We start from the raw sequence: 22,655 nt of genomic DNA, 5'->3' as shown, positions 1-22,655 counted from the left end.
GGCCTGCAGTTAGGGCTGAGTTGTGCAAAAACCACTTGTATTTAGGTGTTAGAAGCACACTTAGGCGAGAAGGCCACTTTTGGGGAGCTTGGGAAGCGAGGCAGGCCGCAGGGGCAGCAGAGGCGTGAGCTTGCCCGCGCCCGCCCTCCTGTCCGTGCCCACGGAGTGAAGGAGGGGCCAGCGGAATGGCCCAAACAACTGATTTGTTTTTCTTTTTTACAAAGTTTTTCAGACACATACCATTGTGTTTAAGTGAAATGTGTGTATAATGCCCCATCACTGTACCCTGTAACCCCGCACACCTCTACACTGGACTGTGATTTCTTGTTCCGAGTTTGTCTTGCTAGACTGTAAGCTCCGTGCGAGCAGGGACCATGTCTGCTTGTTCACTGGGCTTTCCCCGGTGCCTGCCAGCGTGCCTGGCATCCAGCAGGTCTTGTGTAAAGATGGGATGAATCTGTAAAACCCTCCAGCCTCAGGAATGGCTCCATCCTCTGAGGCTCTGGGGCCCACTGACAGGCTAGTCATTTTTCTGCCATGTGCGTACAATGCTTTATTTTCATGTTGTATTTTCCTTTCTAGCCGGTAAGCAAGCTCCTGATGAGCCAGGTTCTTTGTGGTGGTGTCTCCGTATGCTTCCGTCAGGCCAGCCCAGAGTGAGCAGTGCTGCGAGAGTGTTTGGTAACTGAATGAACTGTGGTAACGCAGCCCAGCTCCGGCATCACTGTCTGCGGGTTAGTCTGATTCTAGATGAGAGCCCCAGATTCGAAAAAGGGACGATTAATTATTCAGAGGTGCATATGCTTGTATAAGAAAAAAAAATCTCATTAAATAGACCTGAGTAAACTTCACATTTTAATGATACGGCCATGTCGGAGCTGAAGCTGACCAGGCTCTCTAAAGCGTTTGCTAGGGAATCATGCAGATAGTCCAAAATGTGTTTTAGAAAAGGATTCATCTGTCCCAGGATAGACGTAGAGGAAGCTGGCAGGCAGGCAGTAGGCCCCAAAGAAGGACGGCTGAGCCAGTTCTGAAGCCTGTGGTCCTGTTGGTGAGGAAAGTGACGGCAGTCCAGAGCAGGTGAAAAGAACAGAGCTCATTCCTGCAGTGGCTGTTTTGCCTAAAGCAGCATTCCTCAAACTTCTCACTCGAAGCATTAAGTGATGGTGAGATGCTAACACGCACTTTAGATTTAAGTCAAAATTTGCTGTGAAGCCACGGCAAACTCTGGCTTCACGGGTGAATTAGTTGCTACACAAATAAGTTTGATACCTAAGTCCAGTAATTGCTTTTAAACCTTATAATAACAAGAAGTTAATAATTAGAAGTTAAACCATGTTTTTTTCTTTTACGAACTAAAAGAAGAGAATGCTTTTGATACTGAGAATGGCACACTTGCGTCAAGCCAGATTGTTACTGCATCACCAGACCCGCAATAAATATCTAGAACTTTTCTTACGTGTTTATAAAATAAATCTTAGAAGAAGAAATATTGTAGCTTTTTTTCCTTTTTTTTTTTTTTTTTCCGATGAAACTCTCTGAACATTTCACAGAACTTTGTTACTGGGAGTGGTTAGGGAAATGCTGCTTCAAAAAGCCTGTTTTAAGTAGTTGTGAGGCATCAACGTGGAATTTTGCTGTATTGTCAATAACACTCGAGAGTACAGGTTGTATTTCGCCTACCAAGGTCAGTACCCTGCTTCGGGATTCTTACCTGTTCATTTGAGCAATTCCAGGGGCCCTCTCTGGATGACCAGATTCTTAAATAGTTGAGACTTTGTGTTACCTCAAATTGTCACCCTCACCTCTGGGCCGGCGTAGGTTAGCGAGGTCGAGAGGCCCACACCAGTGGCAGAAGAGAATTATCAGGCGGGGCGCGGTGGCTCCTGCCTGTAATCCCAGGACTTTGGGAGGCCGAGGTGGGTGGATCACCTGAGGTCAGGAGTTCGAGACCAGCCTGACTAACATGCTGAAACCCCGTCTCTACTAGAAATACAAAAATTAGCTGGGCATGGTGGCGGGCACCTGTAGTCCCAGCTACTTGGGAGGCTGAGACAGGAGAATTACTTGAACCCGGGAGGCAGAGGTTGCAGTGAACCAAGATTGCGCCACTGCACTCCAGCCTGGGTGACAGAGTGAGACTCCGTCTCAAAAAAAAAGAATTCTCATCTTCCTTTCCCTTCCTAGGATTTTCGTGGTAGTTTTCAATCCTGTGATAATGGCCATCTTCTCCTCAGAGGGCCTGTGAGAGGGAGGCAGCATCTTTTAGCTCAGGTAGAATGCCTGTTGGGGAAAGTCAAATAGGACGGCAGCTGGGGCCGGGACCCTGGGACTCCTTCTGCCCCACATACTCAATTGGAAAGACAGAGCAAGTCCCCTCACCTCCCTGGGCCTCAGCTTCCCTGTCTGTCAAATGGAGGGCTCAACTGGGATGAGCTCCAGTTTCCTTCTAGTGCTAATGTGTGTTTGAGGACCCTTGCTCTCCTTTCCAGGGAGCATCAGGGGTTTCAGGAGTATGGGTTAGACAGCAGGAAAGAAGTAGGGGCTTGTAAACAAGAGATCCAAGCCCCTGTACCCTTGGTCCCAGCACCCAGTGCAGCCCTCCCACTCCCAGACACTTAGTTCTAAGAAAAGACAAGAGAATCCACTCCTTGTTCTCTCCCTGTCCCATCACCCCCTCAGTCCCCCACAGATCTGAGGCCAGAGGATGCCAACATGGTGGGCACCCTCTTGCTGTCTTACTCACGTAGGCTTTTCTTGGTGCCTGCACACGGCCCTTGTAAGGCCACCACTCTTACTGGATTATGATCTCATTTAACCTTAATTACTTCCTAAAAGCCGTATCTCCAAGAAGAGCCACATGGCGGGTTAGGGCTTCAACATATGCATTTGGAGGGCATTTACAGTTCAGTCCACAGCACCTGGCCATGTGGAGATCCCAGTCTGCATTTGGAGGGCATTTACAGTTCAGTCCACAGCACCTGGCCATGTGGGGATCCCAGTCTGCATTTGGAGGGCATTTACAGTTCAGTCCACAGCACCTGGCCATGTGGAGATCCCAGTCTGCATTTGGAGGGCATTTACAGTTCAGTCCACAGCACCTGGTCATGTGGAGATCCCAGTCTGCATTTGGAGGGCATTTACAGTTCAGTCCACAGCACCTGGCCATGTGGAGATCCCAGTCTGCATTTGTGGGAAGAAATCTCTGCTTTTTTAAAGTTTACACACCACCTAGCTGGGCACAGTGGCTCACGCCTGTAATCTCAGCACTTTGGGAGGCCAAGGCAGGGGATCATCTGATGTCAGGAGTTTGAGACCAGCCTGGCCAACTGGTGAAACCCCGTCTCTACTACAAATACAAAAATGAGCCGGGTGTGGTGGCGGGTGCCTGTAGTCCCAGCTGCTGGGGAGGCTGAGGCGGGAGAATCGCTTGAACCCAGGAGGCAGAGGTTGCAGTGAGCCGAGAAAGCACCACCGCACTCCAGCCTGGGCGACAAAGCAAGACTCCGTCTCAAAAAACAGAAAGTTCACACACCAATAGAGCTGAAGGCAGAAGAGTTTGTGGTGGCTCAGAATCGTGATTCTGGAGGAAGCAGACCTGTTTGGAGTCCCAGCTCTGCTCCTTCCTGCTGTGGCCTCTCGGAGGCAGCATCCTCATCTGAGGAATCGGGTTGACCTTGTAGGTGGCTGAGAGGCTCCGATCAGGGCTCGCGTGTGAGGCCTTGGCACTGAGCAGGGCAGTCCTACTGAGCGCTCAGTCAAAGGCCGTGAGTACCACTGCTCTGCAGCCCTAGGCTCTGGTCTCAGCAATGTCGTCACTCTTTCTGGCTTCCTAAGACTCAGAAGGCAAGTGGGGGAATAGAACCATTTCCTGCCTCTGAAGACTGTGCCTCAGTGCTTTTGACTCTGAAGACAGCAGGCAGGCCTTTCTGTTTTTTTTTTGTTTTTTTTTGGAGACAAAGTCTTGCTCTGTCGCCCAGGCTGGAGTGCAGTGGTGCAATCTCGGCTCACTGCAGCCTCCACCTCCTAGGTTCAAGCAATTCTCCTGCCACAGCCTCCTGAAGCTGGGACTACAGGCGCACGCGGCCACACCTGGCTAATTTTTTGTATTTTTAGTAAAGACAAGGTTTCACCATGTGGCCCAAGCTGGTCTCAAACTCCTGAGCTCAGGCGATCCACCCACCTCGGCCTCCCAAAGTGCTGGAATTACAGGCGTGAGCCACCGTGCCTGATCGACAGCCCTTTCACCTGACACCAAGCACGTCTCCTCCATCCGTGGACATTTTTGCAACTTTTTTTTAAAGAGACAGGTTCACACTATGTTGTCTAATTGGACTCAAACTCCTGGGCTCAAGTGTTCCCAAGTAGCTTGAGCCTCTCAAGTAACTGTGACTATAACCGCACCTGGCCATTTTAAAAACTTTATTCTTCCTGGTATCAAGGGGGGAAAGAAAAACATTAAAAAATACATAAAACTTTGTTTTGAAATCATTTCAAAATCACAGCAGTTTCCAGGGTACCACAAAGAACATTTTGCCACGTTTTCTCTTTCATTCATTCCCTCTTTCTTCCCTCACCCCTTTTTCTTCCTGTCCTCTCTGAACCGTGAATCATTTGAGGGTTATTTGCATACATCATGCTCGTTTATCCATAAGATGTTTTAGTGAACGCTTCCCAAGAACAGGGACAGCCTCTCACTTGTCCATGGTACAGCTGTCAAAGTTGGGAAATGTGTCATACTCTGATCGGCCCAAGAGTTGCTCATTTGTCGTTCAAGTTTCAGATGTGCCAACCGTCCCAATCACGATTTTGAAAGCCGTTGTTTTTCTGGTCCAGGATCCAATCCAGGATCAGGCGCTGCCTTTAGTTATCCTGTCCGCAGCCTGCTGTCATTTGGAGCAGGTCCTCAGCCTTTCTGTGTCTTTCATGACACGGATGTTTGTGAAGGGTACAGTCCAGTTTCCGTTGTGTCCCTCGAGTTGGTCCCGGAATATTTGTTTAACGTGAGTTGGCAAACCACATTCACGTGTGTTTTGGTTATGTACGTATTTGCCAAACACCCAGCCTTGTGCGAGGTGCTGCTGTGACGGGGAGCATTACTCAACACAGCCCGCTGACCTTGGGGGTGCAGTTTGGGTTTGTGGGGAGAGCAGCTACCGTCAGCAGGGCTTTGCGGACCCCTGTGTGTCTCATGACCAGAGGCACTGACGCTTGGATAAATACATGTTGGATGGATGCAGGATGAGTCAGCGTTCTAGAAGTCTGCAAAGGTACAGAAATGGCCCTGCTCCCTGTCCGGCAGCCAATCATCAGCTTTTCCTGGCTTCTCCAAGGCACCCTGCCGTTCACACTCCAAACACAAAGGCTTCTCTCAGGAATCAGTGAGCTGCAGTCTGGGTTCTGGCCCTGCCCTTCCGGGGATCTGCACAGTGTGGGCTGCTCTCTTCCCGCTTTAGGCCAGTGCTGGGGAGAGGAGACCCCTGTGACTCTCCCCGGTGCCCTTGGAGCTCAGAATGAAGTGACGGGGGAGGAGGGCACGAGCCCTGAAGCGCTGGGAAGACAGGCTGTGGGCCACAGGTCCCGACCCCGCCTGGGACAAGGTTCAACAGAAGTAGGATGGTTTCATCATGACCTGGCAGGAAAACCACCAGACCTGGAATTTTGCTTTTACAGCTGGTTAACTTCCCTGCTGTTTAACTTCTGTTTCATGCAGGATGAAAACCGGTGACTTGTAATCTCACATCACCGAGCAAGATCTAGTAGTCATAAGCATTCTGTCGGCAAAGCAGACAAGGCAGAGTGTTGGAAATGTCATCGGATCTTCACAGAACCTTAGCCGAGCAACCTTTCCGTGCGAGAAACAAAATAACGTGGATTTTTATCTAGTAATGAAGTCAACACCATTGTCCACTCTGTGTTAACACATTCACTTTTCAGAGTTCCCTCCCTGGGGCTGCAGACACTCATGTGAGAGAGACTTGGAATGGCCTGCCTTTTTAAATTTAATTAAATAAAATAGAAAATTCAGTTCATCAGTTGTTCTGGTGACATTTTAAGGGTTTAGTACCATATGTGGCTCGTAAGTACCGTCCTGGACAGTGTCGACCTAGAACAGTTCCATCCCTGCGGAGAGTTCTGTGTGACGGCACCACTCTGCGCTCCCAGCAGCCTGGGGAGCAGGGAAGCAGGAGACAGTTCCGTCCATCTCACAGACTTGGTCACACAGTACAGATTTGACAGCAGTTAAATACGACCGCAAACTGTCAATGGCGTGTTCTGTGGAATGCTGGGATGGATCAGAGGTGTGTTGGAAGATGGATAGAATTTTACTACTTCTGTTATTCTGGTAACTCAGAGTCCTGTTCAGTCAGTTTCCGCATCAGGATGCTGTCCTCGTGGTTTTAAAGAGGACGAATGCAGCCAGCGTTGAATCGAGGCGGTGATTCCACTCACCTGGCCCTCCAGAGCCCCAGGGTCTTGAGTGCATGGGCTGGTACAGGAGCCCAGTTTTTGACTCGGGGGGGCACTTCCTATGGGAGGAGGACCCCTGTCTCAGTGCTGAGGCAACCACCACTGAGGACCCTGGGCTGGAAGCTGGGCTGAGATGTCTGGTGCTAGGTTCTGAGGCCGGACAGGGACCGACTCAAAGGGATATGGACGGCAGGCTGGATTCATGTTGCTCCTGCACCTCCGGCTCTGCTGAGGACACCCAGAACTGCGGCCCTGGCCACACCTCAGCTCCCCATTCCATCAAAGTGTGGGTGGGAGAGTGGGGCTGACAGTGGTCCCGAAGCTCCTAGGGTCCAGCCCACAACTGAGGAAGCCACACGGCTGGTTGTGTATGAGCCAGAGTGTCTCTGTCTGATTAAAAGTGCCTATCTGCCTGTGGGTCGTTGCTGGTGTGTGTGCTTCTGTCCCCGCCTCCTGGCCTCCTGGCTGAGGGGAAGCTGAGTGGGCCACGGCCCATGTGTCTCACTTGCCTCGGCTCCCACACAGCTGCCTCTGCTCCAGCTCCAGCTAGGATGTGGCTCGTTCACACGCTGCTCTGCATGGCCAGTAAGTCCTCACCCGCTGCCTTGAGGGGCTGCGGTACCCTCAGCTCCAGCCAGATGTCTGCAGACCACAGCCTTGACTGTCTGTCTGATGGGGCTCAGTTCGAGCCAGAGGTTAGGGTGGGAGCTCCTCCAGGAGAGTGGTCTTGCTGGGTGGGTCAGGTGCCCAGGCTTGTTGGGAAGGGCGGCGGACGCTTTGTGTTGACAGTTCTAACAGCCAGGGCCTTCAGACTCCAGGGCTCTGCCACTCGGTTCCTTCTCCAGCCAGCCTCCCCCGACCACCTAAGCCCTCTCCCCGTGGCACCCACTTGGGGCAGGTGCTCGCCTCTGTAGTTTGTTCTCTGAGTATGGAGGCTCCGCCTGGCAGAGCTCCGTTCTGTGACAGAGCAGGGGTTGGGCTGATGAGGGTGCGGACCCTGTGAGAGAGTGTCGACGAGAGACCGGGGGCAAGCGTCTGTATGTAGAGGGCGAGCGTGTTGGCGGGGAGCCTGCTTCCTGTGTTGTCGGGCCAGGGTGAAAACTGGTATGTGGGGTGGGGGAGGCACTTCTGCTGCCTGGCGGGGGGGGTCCCGTTTTAGCCTTTAAACTGTCCCATGGAAGCCTCTGGGCAAAAGCCAAGCCACAATCCTTTCGTGGGCCCCCAGGGATGAGACAGCACAGTCAGGTGAGCCCCTGGAGGCTGCTAAGACCAGGCGGGAGGCCAGGGTGGTCCTGCCTGGTGATCTGAGCGGACTTCCCATGGACCTCCTGCCCCCGCTCAGGAGGTTGGCGGGAGAATTGGATTAGCATCCCACATGGGGCCAGATCACCCAGGAAGCAGGCCACAAGGTGTAGGGTACCAGCAAGTTACGGTTTTGGACAGATTTTAATATTTTATATTCATTTTATTTTTTGAGACAGAGTCTTGCTCTGTTGCCCCAGCTGGAGCCCAGGCTGGATCTTGGCTCACTGCAACCTCTGCCTCCCAGGTGCAAGCAATTCTCCTGTCTCAGCCTCCAGAGTAGCTGGGATTACAGGTTCGTGCCACCACGCCCGGCTAATTTTTGTATTTTTAGTAGAGACGAGGTTTCACCATGTTGACCAGGCTGGTCTCAAACTCCTGACCTCAGGTGATCGACCTGCCTCGGCCTCCCAAAGCGTTGGGACTACAGGCGTGAGCTACCATGCCCGGCCTAATATTTTATATTTCAAGAACATCAGAATAGTCACCACGGAAAGATCAACAGTTTGTTGAACTTCCTTTTATTTTACAATTTAGACTTCTCTGTTTTTAGTTCCATGTGAGGTGTAAGGAGTCTGTTTTTATGGCTTGTGGCTTTGATCTCCCATGACTGAGAATACCTGGAGCAGATGGTTAGACTAGACTCTTGTCTACCCTCTCCCAGTACAGAGGAGGTGACTGGGTCACAGAGGGGACAGTGACGACCCAGGCTTGCAAGCAACTGACAATAGACACGGGGCTCAGGCCCAGGCCTCTGTCCTGCCTCCCAGCTCCAGAATCCTCCTGTGGCTCATCTGTCTCCTGCAGCCTCTGGGGCCACCACTCATCACCTCAGTGCCTTTTCCAGCAGGTGGCATTGATCAACCCTCTTCGGAGGCCTAGGCCCTTCCCGAGCTGATGGGCAGCAGAGAGCAATGATGGAGCAGACTTGCCACGAGACCACTCAGCCCACAGCTCAGCTCAGCCATGGGAAGGGGTCGAGAGCAGGGCCCCAGCAGCTCCAGTGTGGGTGGCAGAAACGAAGCTGCTGCAGTTCTGCCCCACGCTGTGAGGTCCTGAGACTGGGACGGACCAGTCCGGGAGAGTTTCCTGGAGAAGGTGAGGTGGCGTTGAGTCTTGGGGGCTGAGGAGAGCCTGAGAAAGAAAATGCCTGGGAATTGCTGGCAGGAAAGACTCCCTCAGACAGTGGCCCAGGCCCAGCACCCTGAATCCCATGCCGGGCCGGGGCTCCTTAGGCTGGAGAGAATCCAGGACTGGCCTGGCGCTGACCTTCCACCCTCTCCAGGCCACCCGCTCTGGTGATGCCTACTTCTTGTTATTCGTGAGAGCAGATGGAATAATAGCGATTGTCTAAGGGAGATTTTAGAAGAGTCGGGTGCAGACAGACCGTGAAATCCTGGAACTGCCCACAGCCTGACCACCAGCCCCATCATGCCCTGTTACCCTGTGACCTGCCGTCCTCAAGTCCGTCTTCACCCCTGACTCATTCTGCAATCACAACATCAACTCACTTCTCCATCCTGGGTCTCAGAGGTTGGGTTTCCACCCTTGCACCCTTGCGTGAAGAGGCCTGTCCTGTCAGCCTCCAAAGCCTTACAGGGGTGAAGAAGAAGGAACCGGAAGTCCAGGGCCCACTCTGCTGGTGGCACGCACTCGGGCTGAGGTCTGGGGCTCTGCCGGGGCATCACCCCAGGCCTGTGCGTGATAGAAAACCTCCGTCCTTGGGGAGTGGGAGACTGTGGCATCTGAGGTGGGGTCTGAAGGATGGGGAGGTCCTTGGCAAGTACAGGCTGGGGGTGAGCAGAGGGGCCTTCCCTGCAGGGGGAATAGGAGGCACCAAGCCCTGGGGTGTGAGGAGTCTGGTTGGTAGGAAGATGGAGGCGGAGTGGGAGTGGGAGTGGAAGGCCGTCTCCTCTGGTGTTGCTTTCCCTTCCAGCCCCGCCCCAAATCGGGACATGCTGGGGCCTGGAGGTGCGGGCAGAGGCAAGGCCACCCCTGTCCTGGCGCCCTGTGTGAAGAGAAGGCAGGCTGTGCACACAGTAGCCTCTCCAGCCCCAGCAGCGTCTCACAACACGGGGGTAGGGAAAAGGCACTCCCGGCCGAGGGGCGGCCCAAGCAAAGGTGAAATGCCAGCAGAGTGCAGTGTGTGTGGGAGAGCTGGCTGGGGGAGTGTGGGCTGTGTGGGAGCCCCACATCCCTGCCCGTCTCTGGGAGGTCCCCTTGCGTGGGGCCGGTGTGGTGTGAGTGGAGGAATGCGGGCATCCAAGCCCGAGAGGCCCACAGCGGCGGGTGAGGAATGTGGGGACCTGAGTGCCGGCCTGGGGGAGCTTGGAATTCCTGCTGAGGGCAGTGGGGAGCCACAGGTCTTGAGCGGGGTGTCGACAGACTTGTATGTTGAGTGTTAGTTGGAATCTGGGGGAGAGGCCCGTAAGGAGGCTTCTGCCTCGGTCCCATCCACAGGTCCTGGGGAAGGCAGACGTGGGGAGGAGGAGACACTCATGAGAAACGTTTAGTTTCCTGGCCGGGCGCGGTGGCTCACACCTGTAATCCCAGCACTTTGAAAGGCCAAGGTGGGCAGATCACTTGTGATCAGGAGTTCAAGACCAGCCTGGCCAACATGGTGAAACCCCATCTCCTAAAAATACAAAATTTAGCCAGGCATGGTGGTGTGCACCTGTAATCCCAGCTACTTGGGAGGCTGAGGCAAGAGAATCGCTTGAACCCAGGAGTCGGAGGTTGCAGTGAGCTGAGATTGTGCCGCTGCACTCCAGCCTAGAAGACAGAGACAACGTTTCAGAAAAAAAATAGAGGCCGGGTGCAGTGGCTCATGCCTGTAATCCCAGCACTTTCGGAGGCCGAGGTGGGCAGATCACAAGGTCAGGAGATCGAGACCATCCTGGCTAACACAGTGAAACTCCGTCTCTACTAAAAATACAAAAAATTAGCTGGGCGTGGTGGCGGGTGCCTGTAGTCCCAGCTACTCGGGAGGCTGAGGCAGGAGAATCACTTGAATCCGGGAGGTGGAGGTTGCAGTGAGCTGAGATGGCGCCACTGCACTCCAGCCTGGGTGACAGAGCAAGACTCCATCTCGAAAAAAAAAAAAAAAAGGAAAAGAAAAGAAATGTTTAGTTTCCAGCACACAGTAGTGCTCAAGGCCTGTTGGCCGTTCTTGTTATTAGAGAGATGAAGGGTGAGGGAGAGAGATGGTCTCAGCTGACCGTGAGGTTCGGGGTGGAGTTGATGAGGCTCCGTGTAGAGGATCGAGGCGGGGGGACCGTGGCTGGGTGGTCCGGCGCAGGCGCGCTGCAGATGGCTCTGAGGCACAGCCCTCCCATGAGGCCCGGCTGGGTGTTCTGGGCTGGGTGTCAGGACCCCTGCGTCTAGTCCCACGTCTGCAGCTCCTGCCATCAATGTGGGTGAATCATGCCTCATGAGCCTCAGTTTCCTAAATTGGGAGTAGTGGTACTTATTGTACTGTGAGAATGCGTGTTTGAATTGCCCGGTGTGCTGGGGGAGACAGAGGGTTGAGGGGAGACAGTGGTGGCTGACAGGATGGAGGGGATCTCGGTCTGACTCAGCAGGCCTCTGTGGCTGGGGACAGCTCAGAGAGGTGGTCCTGTGGGTAGTGCGGTGACAGACACCGGTGGAGCTGTGTCTGTAAGTCTGCAGCACGCGATGGGGGCTTGAGGGGGAGGGCCAGCCCTCGCCTGTGGTTGTGACTCTCTCCAACCTCAGCCTCCACGTGCTGAGCCTCCTGCATCAGACCTGGGGATGGGTGTTGCCCCATTGGATCTGCACAACCCCGTGTCCCAGAGGGGAGACGGAAGGGAGGTGCCAGGGCCCTTCAGTGACTCCGAGGCAGTGAGGATTTGAACTCAAGACCCTCTACCAAGACGATGCTGTTTTCTGAGTCCTGGTGGGAAATGCAACAGGAGGTGGTTTCCTGATGGAGGCGCAGCTCGAAGGCGAACTGTCAGGCCTGAGGTGCGTCCAGTCCGAGGAAACAAGCTGAGCCAGGCCTGGCAGACCTGGGCACCAGCTGACTCTCAGGGAAAGCCCAGCAAATACAGCGACCTCCCCCACCCCACACACACACACACACACACACACACACACACACACGGATGTACACACACACGTAAGCACACAAGGATGCACGCACACGTGGATGCACACTACACGCACACATGGATACACACGCACACAGATGCACACACATGCACAGATGCATACACGCATGCACGCGCACACGGATGCACACACGCACACAGATACACACAGATGCACACACACACAGATGCACACATGCACGCACACACGCACACATACACGCACACACGGATGCACGCACACGGTTGCACACACGCACACACAGATACACAGATACACACAGATGCACACACATGCACATGCACACACGGATGCACACACATGGATGCATGCAGACACGCACACACGGATGCACACACATATGGATGCACACACAATGCACACACACATGCAGATGCACACACAGATGCACACGCACACGGATGCAGACACACACGGATGCACACCCACACAGATGCACACGCACACGGATGCACACACGCACACACGGATGCATGCACACACGGATGCACACACGCACACATGGATGTACACACACGGATGCACACACATGGATGGATGCACACATGGATGCACACACGCACACATGGATGCACACACGCACACGGATGCACACACATGGATGGATGCACACATGGATGCACACACGCACACGGATGCACACACATGGATGGATGCACACATGGATGCACACACGCACACGGATGCACACACACATGCATACACACACGGATGCACACACACGTGCATACACACACACATGTACACAGTTTCTCATGCCACCGTGCCCCCGCAGCAGGCTCTTGCTGACCTAGTTACCAGCCCTCTAAGCAGAGCTCTGCTGCAGCTCAGTGAGCCGCCAGCACAGCAGGAGCAGTGCCCAGCTTCTTGAGGCCATTCGTGACCCTGCCCTCTCTCTGATTACCAACCGCTCAGTGCCTCCAGCTTTTACTAAAGGCTTTGGAATCGGGCACAAACACAGAATCTGAGCCCCAGACGCAAATATTCACTCTTCCGATGGGCCGTGTGCAAACCACACCCCTCTCTGAGCCCAGCACCTAGCGTGGTGCCTGGAAGGCAACAGGTGCTCTGGGGGAGCAGAACCCTCTGTTGAACAAGATCTCTCTGTTGAACAGAGTGAACACGGGGGTGGGGTGGCGTGAGGAAAGGGAATATCTGGCCCACTCTGACATTTTTCGGGCGCCTCTTTTGGGCCTGGCCCTGTGCTGAGCTGGGCTCTGTGGCTGGGGGTGTTGTGTGTGACTCAGATCACATCATAGTTCGGGGGAGATAGACTGAATCACAGATCACCCTGATCCAGACAGAATTTGGTCAGAGCCAGACAGACCACAGGATGCTGAGGGGGTTCAGGGTTCGGTCAGAGCCAGACAGACCACAGGGTGCTGAGGGGGCTCGGGGACCCGGGAGTTACTCTGACTGAGAGTCTGGATTGGCTCCTGGCTTCTCGCTGGCTGAGCAGGGCCACAGAAGACGGGCTTTGCAGACGGAGGTGGAGAGCGGTGAGCAGGCCTGCTGGATGGAGGGAGCAGCTGTGCCGAGGCCTGGAGGCAGGAGTGTGCAGAGGGTGCCACGGAGACCCAGGACAGGAGACTAGACTTTGCTCTGCGGTCTCCACTCCTGCCTTTCAGTTACACCAACAGTGAAATAGGGGGACAAAGGCCCCACACTCACCCCTCGTAACATGTTGGCAGCTCGCACTTTTTAATTCTCCTCTAGGCAGTTTGCTGACCTCCTGTTTTTTCCCCAGCCTGGCTGACCAGGAAGCACAGGGCTCAACGTGACGTGGGCCCTGGGGCCGGAGCCCAAACTCCCTACTGGGCATCCCTTATCTCAGCTCTGGATTGGTGAGGGAGCAGCGGGAACAGTACAACCTTCTTCCCTGCCTGGGGGTCTTGATCTGGAACCTTTGAGAGTCTGTGTAGGCTGCAAGCGGCCACTCTCCCAGCACCTACCGAGTGTGGGCCACCATGCCAGGTCCTGAGATAATGTGGCAATCAAGGCAGATGCAGTGTGTGCCCTCATGGTACTCACTGGTGGCAGGGGGGCAGTCACTGGCAATAGGGAAACAAGGCCGAGCACAGTGGCTCACTCCTGCAATCCCAGCACTTTGGGAGGCCAAGACTGGAGGATTACTTGAGCCCAGGAATTTGAGTCCAGCCTGGTCAACATAACAAGACCCCCGTCTGTACAAAAAAATTTTTAAAAAAATTAGAGGCTGGGCGTGGTGGCTCACGGCTGTAATTCCAGCACTTTAGGAGGCCAAGGCGGGTGGATTGCAAGGTCAGGAGTTCGAGACCAGCCTGACCAACATGGCAAAACCCCATCTCTACTAAAAATACAAAAATTAGTCGGGTGTGGTGGCAGGTGCCTGTAATCCCAGCTACTCTGGAGGCTCAGGCAGGAGAATCGCTTGAACCCGGGAGGTGGAGGTTGCAGTGAGCTGAGATCATGCCATTGCACTCTGGCCTGGGTGACAAGAGCAAGACTCCATCTCAAAAAAAAAAAAAAGGCCGGGCGCGGTGGCTCACGCCTGTAATCCCAGCACTTTGGGAGGCCGAGGCGGGCGGATCACGAGGTCAGGAGATCGAGACCATCCTGGCTAACACGGTGAAACCCCGTCTCTACTAAAAACTACAAAAAACTAGCCAGGCGAGGTGGCGGTGCCTGTAGTCCCAGCTACTCGGGAGGCTGAGGCAGGAGAATGGCATGAACCCGGGAGGCGGAGCTTGCAGTGAGCTGAGATCCAGCCACTGCACTCCAGCCTGGGCGACAGAGCGAGACTCCGTCTCAAAAAAAAAAAAAAAAAAAAAAAAAAAAAAAATTGGCTGGGCGCGGTGGCTCAAGCCTGTAATCCCAGCACTTTGGGAGGCCGAGACGGGTGGATCACAAGGTCAGGAGATCGAGACCATCCTGGCTAACCCGGTGAAACCCCGTCTCTACTAAAAAATACCAAAAAACTAGCCGGGCGCGGTGGCAGGCGCCTGTAATCCCAGCTACTCAGGAGGCTGAGGCAGGAGAATGGCGTAAACCCGGGAGGCGGAGCTTGCAGTGAGCTGAGATCCGGCCACTGCACTCCAGCCTGGGTGACAGAGCGAGACTCCATCTCAAAAAAAAAAAAAAAAAAATTAGGATGAAGAGGAAGCCAGGAGACAGGCTGAGGCAGAGCACTTCAGGCAAGGGGAGGACTTTGTACACATGTGTACTCAGGGGATCAGGAAGGGCTCCAATGCTTCCATCAAATTCTCAAAGGGGGCCGGGCACGGTGGCTCACACCTGTAATCCCAGCACTTTGGGAAGCCGAGGTGGGCGGATCACGAGGTCAGGAGATTGAGACCATCCCGGCTAACATGGTGAAATGCCATCTCTACTAAAAATATAAAAATTAGCCAGGCATGCTGGCATGCGCCTGTAGTCCCAGCTACTCCGGAGACTCAGACAGGAGAATCACTTAAACTGGGGAGGCGGGGGTTGCAGTGAGCCGAGATCATGCCATTGCACTCCAGCCTGGGTGACAGAGTGAGACTCCAACTCAAAATGAAAAAAAGGCCGTGCGCGGTGGCTCACGCCTGTAATCCCAGCACTTTGGGAGGCTGAGGCAGGCGGATCACGAGGTCAGGAGATGGAGACCATCCTGGCCAACATGGCGAAACCCTATCTCTACTAAAAATACAAAAAATTAGCCGGGCGTGGTGGTGTGCACCTGTGGTACCAGCTACTCAGGAGGCTGAGGCAGGAGAATCGCTTGAACCCGGCAGGCAGAGGTTGCAGTGAGCTGAAAATTGTGCCATTGCACTCTAGCCTGGGCGACAGAGTGAGACTCTGTCTAAAAAAAAAAATAGAGGCCAGGTGCGGTGGCTCAAGCCTGTAATCCCAGCACTTTGGGAGGCCAAGACAGGTGGATCACGAGGTAAGGAGATCGAGACCATCCTGGCTAACACGGTGAAACCCCGTCTCTACTAAAAAATACAAAAAAAAAAAAAACTAGCCGGGCGAGGTGGCGGGCGCCTGTAGTCCCAGCTACTTGGGAGGCTGAGGCAGGAGAATGGCGTAAACCCGGGAGGCGGAGCTTGCAGTGAACTGAGATCCGGCCACTGCACTCCAGCCTGGGCGACAGAGCCAGACTCCGTCTCAAAAAAGAGAAAAGAAAAAAAAAGAAAAAAAAGAAAAAAGGGAAGATTCTCAAAGGGATCCATGACCCCCAAACAAGAACGTCAGGTCTGGGTGTATTTCCTGTGCTTTCTACTTTTGGGGCAGTGGCAGGGAGGACACAAATCACAGCTCTGGAAAAGCCGGAGTACAGAGTTTCTTCATTGTGTTCTCACGGAGGACCCTTAGGGACAGTTTTTTTCTGGTTTAAATAACAGGACTGGTTGTGCTTTGCCTGGCAGTGTTGTCTTTTTTGGATTTTGTGGACACTGCATGGTGTTGACTGATCTTTTTCATGTTGATACCACCTTCAAGAAAGCTTCATTCATTCCTGTATGCATTGAATCAACAAATGATTTTATTAAGCCAAAGGATTTTAGGAACTCTGCTGTGAGCCAGCGCTGTGTTCAAAGCCAAGAGTGGGGAACAGGATAGAAAGTGTTGGCACTGGGCCGGGCGTGGTGGCTCACGCCTGTAATCCCAGCACTTTGGGAGGCTGAGGCAGGTGGATCACAAGGTCAGGAGTTCGAGACCAGCCTGGCCAATATGGTGAAACCCCATCTCTACTAAAAATACAAAAATGAGCCGGGCGTGGTGCGGGTGCCTGTAGTCCCAGTTACTCGGTAGGCTGAGGCAGGAGAATTGCTTGAACCCAGGAGGCAGAGGTTGCAGTGAGCCAAGATCGTGCCACTGCACTCCAGCCTGGGTGACAGAGCGAGACTGTGTCTCAAAAAAAGAAAAAAAAAAAAGAAAGTGCTGGCACTGCTTGATCTACATGTTAGCTGTTGGCCTCCTTCCTGGTTTATTGTATCCCCCTCTTTTTTTAAACTATCATTTTCCTTCTGTCCTTTTCTGCCTGCCCCATTATTTTAAGCAAGCGTTTATCTTACCTGTATTATGTATTTTTATGAATCACCACAAATCATTCCAGGCAAGGAGAGGTATAAAGAAAAAGGAATAAAATATAGATATCAGGCTGGGCATGGGGACTCACACCTGTAAGCCCAGCACTTTGGGAGGCCAAGGTGGTGGATCACCTGAGGTCAGGAGTTTGAAACCAGCCTGGCCAACATGGAGAAACCCCAACTCTACTAGAAATACAAAAATTTGCCAGGCATGGTGGCGCACACCTGTGATGCCAGCTACTTGGGAGGCCAAGGCAGAAGAATTGCTTAAACCTGGGAGGCAGAGGCTGCAGTGAGCCGAGAACGCACCACTACACTCCAGCCTGGGCAACAGGGCCAGACTCCATCTCAAAGAATAAATCCATAAATAAAATTAAATTAAATATAGATATCCACTTTGTGCCAGACTCAGGGAAATGGCCTGGAAATGGAGAGATGAGAGATACAGGGCCTGGCCTCAGAGCCCTCTCCCCAGGCTCCTCCTCAAGTCTGGAATTTTTGGATAATAAAATCTTAAGCATGTACACAGGTAAACAAGATAACTATAGTAAAGCCAATATGTCCATCAAGCGGATGACACAATGATCAAGATCCGGCCACACAGCCTGAATTTATTTTGTGTTCCCTTTTTCATTTTCGTTGTCAAAGTATTTAAAGCCTGGCTGCTCAAAATGTGATCTGAGGACCAGCAGTTTCGGCATCATCTGGGAGCTTGTTGGAACAGACTTTCGGCCCCACTCTGATTCATTACCTGCTGAGTCAGAATCTGCATTTTACCAAGATCTCTGATGATTCATTTGCATGTTAATGCTTCAGAAACATGATTTTAAACCAAACCCCAAACATCGTGTCATTTCACTCCCAAAAAACATGGACATTTTCATTTCTAAAGACCATCAGGGGCCAGGCGCAGTGGCTCACGCCTGTAATCCCAGCACTTTGGGAGGCCGAGGCAGGCGGATCACCTAAGGTCAGGAGTTCAAGACCAGCCTGGCCAACATGGCGAAACCCCGTCTCTACTAAAAATACAAAAATTAGCTGGGCATGGTGGTACACCCCTGTAATCCTAGCTACTCAGGAGGCTGAGGCAGGAGAATCACTTGAACCCAGGAAATAGAGGTTGCAGTGAGCCCAGATCGTACCACCGCACTCCAGCCTGGGTGACAGAGTAAGACTCCATCTCAAAAATAAAAATAAAGAACGTGGACATTTTCTTAAATAGCCATAATGTTCTTACCACCTAACTAAATTTATGATAATTCTTTAGTATCATCTAATTCCAAATACTTAGTTCATATACAAATCTCACTGTCTCAAAGTATCTTTTTTTTTTTTTTTTTTAAGGTGGAGTCTCACTCAGTAGCCCAGGCAGGAGTGCAGTGGCACCATCTCAGCTCACTGCAACCTCGACCACCCAGGTTCAAGCAATTCTCCTGCCTCAGCCTCCCGAGTAGCTGGGACTACAGGTGTGCGCCGAGATGCCTGGCTAATTTTTGTATTTTTAGTAGAGTCAGGGTTTCACCATGTTAGCCAGGCTGGTCCTCAACTCCTGACCTCAGGTGATCCGCCCGCCTCCACCTCCCGAAGTGCTGGGATTACAGGCGTGAGCCACCGCGCCCGGCCTCAAAATGTCTTTTTAACAGTTGGTTTGTTCAAAGCAAGATCCAAACAAGGTCCACACATTACATGTGGTTGCTGTGGCTCTTTCTGTCTAGAGTGCACCCCCATTCCCATTTTCTGCTTTCATGTCTTTGATTTAGTGCAGAGTTTGGTCAGGGTGTTGCAGAACATCTACATTCGGGATTCGTGTGTTTGCTTCCTCTTGGTGGGATTTGTCTTTTTTTTTTGAGACGGAGTCTCGCTCTGTCACCCAGGCTGGAGCGCAGTGGCACGATCTCGGCTCACTGCAAGCTCCGCCTCCCGGGTTCAGGCCATTCTCCTGCCTCAGCCTCCCGAATAGCTGGGACTACAGGCGCCCGCCACCGCGCCCGGCTAGTTTTTTGTATTTTTAATAGAGATGGGGTTTCACCGTGTTAGCCAGGATGGTCTCGATCTCCTGACCTCGTGATCCGCCCGTCTCGGCCTCCCAAAGTGCTGGGATTACAGGCGTGAGCCACTGCGCCCGGCGGGATTTGTCTTTTTATTCCCCAAATTGCCTAGAAACTGGAAGTTTAACATCAGGTTTCAGTTTTCTGGCGATCATACACTAAGCAATCGTGAGGATTTTGCCCCACTTCCTACAGTTATTTAACTGCTTTTTCTTTTGTGTGTGTGTGTGTGTGTGTGTGTATATGTGTGTTTGAGACAGAGTCTCGCTCTGTCACCCAGGCTAGAGTGCAATGGTGCGATCTCGGCTCACTGCAACCTCCACCTCCTGGGTTCAAGTGATTCTCCTGCCCAAGCAGCTGGGATTACAGGCGCCCGCCACCATGCCCGGCTAACTTTTGTATTTTTAGTAGAGATGGAGTTTCACCGTGTTGGCCAGGCTGGTCTTGAACTCCTGACCTCAGGTGATCCGCCCACCTCAGCCTCCCAAAGTGCTGGGATTACAGGCGTGAGCCACTGCGCCCAGCCCTTCTTTTTCTTTTCTTCACTGAAGTATTTTAAAGCCTTAGTACTCAGAATGTGGTCTGAAGACCAGCAGTGTGGGCATCCCTTACAAGCTTGTTGGAAATGCAGAGTCTTGGGCCCTTAGATCCTTCCTAGGGTGTCACACCGAGAAGGACTTATGCCTGGGAGCCCCACTCCTGGGGATGTGAATATGGAGTAGTGGGCTCCGGTGGTGTCAGCCTAATTGTAAAGTTAGTCTATCAGACTCTCATTTAGTAGTTTTACCTATTGATGATCCTGGCGTGAATTAATTATTGTGTTTCATTAGGACTCACCAAATAGTTCGGTTCTATTATTCTTCCTACATTTATTAGTAATAATTTATCCATAAAAAAAGAAATTTTTCTTGCCATTTTTATAAAGGCCAGATGAACAAATGAAAACTAAATTTAATACTGGGCGCAGTGGCTCACGCCTGTAATCTCAGCACTTTGGGAGGCCGAGGGAGGCGGATTACTTGAGATCAGGAGTTCAAGACCAGCCTGACCAACAGGGCGAACTCCATCTCTGCTAAAAATACAAAACTTAGCTGGGTGTGGTGGCGCGTGCCTGCAATCCCAGCTACTGGGGAGGCTGAGGCGGGAGAATTGCTTGAGCCCAGGAAGTTGAGGCCGCGTGAGTCTTGATCGCACCACAGCACTCCAGCCTGAATGACAAAGCAGCGTCAACTTCCTGAGCTCAAGTGATTCTCCCACCTCGGCCTCCCAAGTAGTCAGGACCACAGGCAGACGCCACTGTGGGCAGCTAATTTGTTTATTTTTTTGTAGAAACGGAGTCTCACTGTATTGCCCAGGCTGGTCTCAAACTCCTGAGCTTAAGCAATCTGCCTGCCTCAGTCTCCCAAAGTGCTAGGATTACAGGCGCGAGCCACTGTGCCGGGCCTCTAGTTTTCTTTTTGTTATTGGTTTAAATTCCAGTATAGTCAGAGAACATATTCTGAGTTATTTCAATTCATTGATATTTATTGAGGCTTTGTGACCTAGCATATGGTCAATTTTGGTAAATGTTTCACATGTACTTGAAAATAATGTTTCTGAGGGCCGGGCACGGTGGCTCACACCTGTAATCCCAGCACTTTGGGAAGCCGAGGCAGGTAGATCACAAGGTCAAGAGATTGAGACCATCCTGGCCAACATGGTGAAACCCCGTCTCTACTAAAAATAGAAAAATTAGGCAGGCATGGTGGTGTGCGCCTGTAGTCCCAGGTTCTCAAGAGGCTGAGGCAGAAGAATCGCTTGAACCCAGGAGGCGGAGGTTGCAGTCAGCCAAGATCGCGCCACTGCACTCCAGCCTGGGTGACAGAGTGAGACTCCGTCTCAAAACAAAAAAAAAACAAAAAAGGAAAGAAAAAAAAGAAAAAAATGTTTATTTTTCCATTGTTGGGTACAGCGTTCTGTTTGTCAGGTCAAGTTTGCTAATTGTGTTATTCCTGTCTTCTATATCCTGCCCAGTTTTTGCTCTGCTTTTGTAGTTAACATAAAAGGATTGTTGAAGTGAAGTCTCCCGCTTTCATTGTAGTGTTTTGTATTTTTCCTTTGAATTCAATTTTTGCTTTTATATTTTGAAATGTTACTGGATACATACAGATTTAAAATTGTCACATCTTCCTAGTGAATTAAAAACAACATATTTGTGTGCATGTATTTCCTTCCCTTCCTTATACAGAAGCTAGTGTCGTTTATATACTTGTCCTTCATGTAATGATTTTACTTTCTTTCTGAAACCTCTACTGCTAAGTAAACAACCATTAACTGGAAAAAATATTTGCATCGATTTCATTAAAAAAATTGTGATGCATTCCACCCAACCGAAGATACTCAGATGATTTTTACTGTTAGGAAAATGTATTCATTGACCAATAAAACAAGTTTAGATGAATAAAAACAATACTTTGAATATAAAAATACAGTTTCCATATACAATTTATTGTAATGAAGGTTTATTGGCCTTATTAAAAGAAGAAGACAAGATTTGACAGTGGGGGCTAGGTGTGGTGGCTCACACCTGTAATCCCAGCACTTTGGGAGGCTAATGTGGGCGGGTCACTTGAGGTCAGGACGAGTACGAGACCAGCCTGGCCAACATGGTGAAACCTCGTCTCTACTAATAATACAAAAAATTAGCCGGGCGTGGTGGCGTGCGCCTGTAATCCCACCTACTCCGGAGACTGAGGCAGGAGAATTGCTCGAACCCATGAGCCAAGATCACGCTACTGCACTCCAGCCTGGGCGACAGAGTGAGACTCCATCTCAAAAAATAAAAATAAAAAATGAAGTCATAGCAAAAGTCACAGAGAAACACCTTGAGGGCAAAATAAATACTGAACCCAAAAGCACTTCCAAACACATGGAAATAGCCTGTGCGCTCATCCCACTTCAGAATCATAGAAGCTTCAGCCCTTGCGATCGGCGTACATAAGCAAAAGCAGGCATTTGGGATTTATCCAAACATGACATGCAATGCAGATTTGTTCCATATGGTGGTGTTGGACTAGAAACTGTTGCACAGTAAATCAGTGAGTGTGTCTTCATGTGAGAGTGTAATGTCAAATGTCATTCCTTATATCATGTTTACCCAGTGTATTTAGAGATGAAAAAGTCACTCAACCAAAAAAAGGAGTGTTGCCAAGAAGTTGTATAGCTTTTTAAGAGTGTTTATGGCGAAAGTCGTTAATTGAACAGTACTTGAACAGGTAAGTCTGTAAACTGGACTTCATCTTGCTTTTTTCCCATGTAAATATATATTAGAGATGGGAGCAGTGGCTCACACCTGTAATCCCAGCACTTTGAGAGGCTGAATCATCTGAGGTCAGGAGTTCGAGCCCAGCCTGGCCAACACGGTAAAAACCTGTCTCTATTGAGAATACAAAAATTAGCTGGGCGTGGTGGTGCACACCTGTAATCCTGGCTACTTGGGAGGCTGAGGCAGGAGAATCGCTTGATCCTGGGAGGTGAAGGTGGCAGTGAGCTAAGATCGCGCCACTGCACTCCAGCCTGGGCAAAAGAGTGAGATCTTGTCTTAATAAAATAAAAAGTAAAAAATATTTGGGAGGCCAAGGTGGGGGGGGCGGATCATCTGAAGTCGGGAGTT

General features: G+C 51.6%; 2 protein-coding genes across 15 annotated transcripts in view; both read left to right on the top strand.

The window, feature by feature from the left end:
• The window catches only part of NCBP3 (nuclear cap binding subunit 3), a 43,847-nt gene extending 36,959 nt beyond the window's left edge, over window positions 1-6,888 (top strand). The window contains exon 15 of the transcript XR_010582221.2: window positions 5,714-6,888. The gene's annotated coding sequence lies outside the window, so the exon portion shown is untranslated. The remainder of the gene's footprint in view (window positions 1-5,713) is intronic.
• Window positions 6,889-6,938: 50 nt separating this feature from the next.
• Window positions 6,939-22,655, top strand: part of ITGAE (integrin subunit alpha E) — a 95,667-nt gene continuing 79,950 nt past the window's right edge. For all 14 annotated transcript variants that reach the window (XR_012425131.1, XR_012425130.1, XR_012425132.1 and 11 more), the window contains exon 1: window positions 6,939-7,056. Coding sequence is in view for 11 of the 14 variants with exons in the window: in XM_065532609.1 (XP_065388681.1) it covers window positions 6,966-7,056 (91 nt within the window). In the remaining 3 variants the exon portion in view is untranslated. The remainder of the gene's footprint in view (window positions 7,057-22,655) is intronic.

The sequence above is a fragment of the Macaca fascicularis genome, chromosome 16 (genome assembly GCF_037993035.2).
Source record: "Macaca fascicularis isolate 582-1 chromosome 16, T2T-MFA8v1.1".
Taxonomy (NCBI): Eukaryota; Metazoa; Chordata; class Mammalia; order Primates; family Cercopithecidae; genus Macaca; species Macaca fascicularis.
The sequence above is the reverse complement of the archived record's forward strand: the minus strand, read 5'-3'. Positions and strand labels throughout refer to the sequence as shown.